General features: G+C 36.2%; 1 protein-coding gene across 1 annotated transcript; it reads left to right on the top strand.

Moving 5' to 3' along the window:
* Positions 1–922: 922 nt before the first annotated feature.
* Positions 923–1,873, top strand: LOC106832612 (olfactory receptor 6C2). The gene has a single exon (XM_014843442.3). The coding sequence runs from the start codon at positions 923–925 to the stop codon at positions 1,871–1,873; it is 951 nt and encodes a 316-aa protein (XP_014698928.3).
* Positions 1,874–2,504: the final 631 nt, after the last annotated feature.

Below are 2,504 nucleotides of genomic sequence, written 5' to 3'. Positions count from 1 at the left end.
ACTGAAGTTTTCCTAGGTGTTGGAAAGCAGTAGGGGGTTGGAAGTGAAAGTCATATTGCAAAGGCTTAAAGTTAAACTGATAGGGGTAAGATGAGAAGGTGGAAACACTAGTATATTTTCAAAGGAATTAAAAACATAATGAAAAAAGGCACAGCCTGGAAGACTATATTCAGCGGAATTACATGAAGTTTAAGCCTAAATGACTTTGAGAGAAATGGGACCGCAGTCAGTTAACTGAAATGCAATATGAATGTATATTAGGATATTCCTCCTGTAAATATCTTGAGCATAATATTTTTGCACATTATAGATAAAATAGTTGTACATCAAACCATCTATGTATTAAGCATAAGGGATACAAACAGAAAAGGATAAAAAGCCAAAGGAAAATCTCAGGATCCAGTGTTGTGTTTGGTTGTCATTGGTGTTTGTTTGTTTTCCAAGGGAAATGCATCTTGCCCTTAAAAAAAAATGCTTTGACAGCAACAATTGAAAGGAATTCATCCTCTCAGTCACCTGGATATGTCCTATATCTAGGATTTGTCTCGGATAAAGGACGTTTAAGTACACATGAAGCAACATAATTCTTTTTTCCTCAACTTACTTTTAAATCCAATTCATGTAATGAATTACTATCAACTACATTCTTCAATTTTGATGGGGAAAGAATGATCTGAGAAAAAGATGGATTGTTTTACTACAACATGAATGCTGAAGGAATAAAGTACTGCTCATACTTATAAAATTCAGGAAGGCTGTTGGAAAAGTGACAATATTGATCATGCTGTTAAAAGAGGAAATAAATGTGAACCGGTTTGCTTGGCTTTTCTAGCAATCTCGTGCTACAGAATTTGAATATCTACCTCCTCATAAAATCTCTTAATTTTTCACATGACGACTGAATAGATTTCATAAGGCAGTGATGAGAAACCACACAGTAATAACAACTTTTATCCTGCTGGGACTGACAGAGGACCCACTACTGCAAATCTTGATTTTTATCTTTCTATTTCTCACCTACACGTTGAGTGTAACAGGTAACCTGATTATTATCACCCTCACTCTGGTGGACTCCCATCTTAAAACGCCTATGTACTTTTTCCTCAGAAATTTTTCCTTCTTAGAAGTCTCATTTACCACCGTCTGCATTCCTAGATTTCTGTACAGTATATCAACTGGGGAAAATACCATTACCTATAATGCTTGTGCAAGTCAAATATTTTTTGTCATTTTCTTTGGAGCAACAGAGTTTTTTCTCCTGGCAGCCATGTCCTATGATCGGTACATTGCTATCTGTAAACCCCTTCATTACATGACCATCATGAACAATAGGGTGTGCACCTTATTCGTTGTCTGCTGTTGGGTCTCTGGCTTGATGATCATTCTCCCACCCCTTAGCTTGGGTCTCCAGCTGGAATTCTGTGACTCCAATGCCACTGACCATTTTGGCTGTGATGCGGCACCCCTCCTAAAGATCTCATGCTCAGACACCTGGGTAATAGAACCAATGATTATCCTCGTGGCTGTATTTGCACTCATCATCACCCTAGAGTGTGTGCTGCTGTCCTACACATGCATCATCCGGACAATTCTGAGATTCCCTTCGGTCCAACAAAGAAGAAAGGCCTTTTCTACCTGCTCATCCCACATGATTGTGGTTTCCATCGCCTATGGAAGCTGCATCTTCATCTATGTCAAGCCCTCGGCAAAGGACCAGGTGGCCATAAATAAAGGTGTTTCAGTGCTCACTACTTCTGTTGCTCCCTTGTTGAACCCCTTCATTTACACCTTAAGGAATAAGCAAGTGAAGCAAGCTTTTTATGACTCTATAAAGAGGATTACATTTCTCTCAAAGAAATCAAAGTTTTGTTAAATCAGAGTAAAATGAGAGAAGAAAGTCCTCTAAATATTTATCTACAGCTTCTAACTTATTTCATTGCTTTGTACCTATAATGTAGTTGATTAATCTGTTCAAAAACATTTAACGCTGACTCTTAATCTCACTTGAATCAAACTCTTTCTTCTTTCTTCAAACCAAATTCACACATGGTGTTTTCCCTCATTGTGAAATATAAAAGTCTCTTCCTCTATAACAAAGTTATCAAAATTAATACCATAAATCTAAGAATCAAATAAAAAACAGAAAACAACAGAAAATATGTATTATAAATAAATTAAACCACGTAAGGCATCCCAAGTCTGTTAAAATAATAAAAACAACAATGTGAAACTCAACGGGAAACTCAACGGGAGTTTGGGAATAATCAGAATTGAAGAAATGGAAACATCTTTCCAATCATTGAGAAGATGTATTACCTATTTATATTTAGTCATGAGAGAACTTCAATTGAAAGGCAGACATTTAAATAAAACAAATTTAAACATAATGCCACTTATTATGAATTGCAAAATTAGGATAGATGCATAAGAACTAATTGGAACACCATATTTTAAATGCTGGTGAAATCAGACAGCTATTCACATCAACACAAGGCTAACTGAAT

The sequence above is a fragment of the Equus asinus genome, chromosome 22 (assembly GCF_041296235.1).
Source record: "Equus asinus isolate D_3611 breed Donkey chromosome 22, EquAss-T2T_v2, whole genome shotgun sequence".
NCBI lineage: Eukaryota > Metazoa > Chordata > Mammalia > Perissodactyla > Equidae > Equus > Equus asinus.
The sequence above is the reverse complement of the archived record's forward strand: the minus strand, read 5'-3'. Positions and strand labels throughout refer to the sequence as shown.

Bases quoted from the DNA above. Each gene is read 5' to 3' on its own strand.
- LOC106832612 (XM_014843442.3), top strand. From the start codon at position 923: ATGAGAAACCACACAGTAATAACAACTTTTATCCTGCTGGGACTGACA.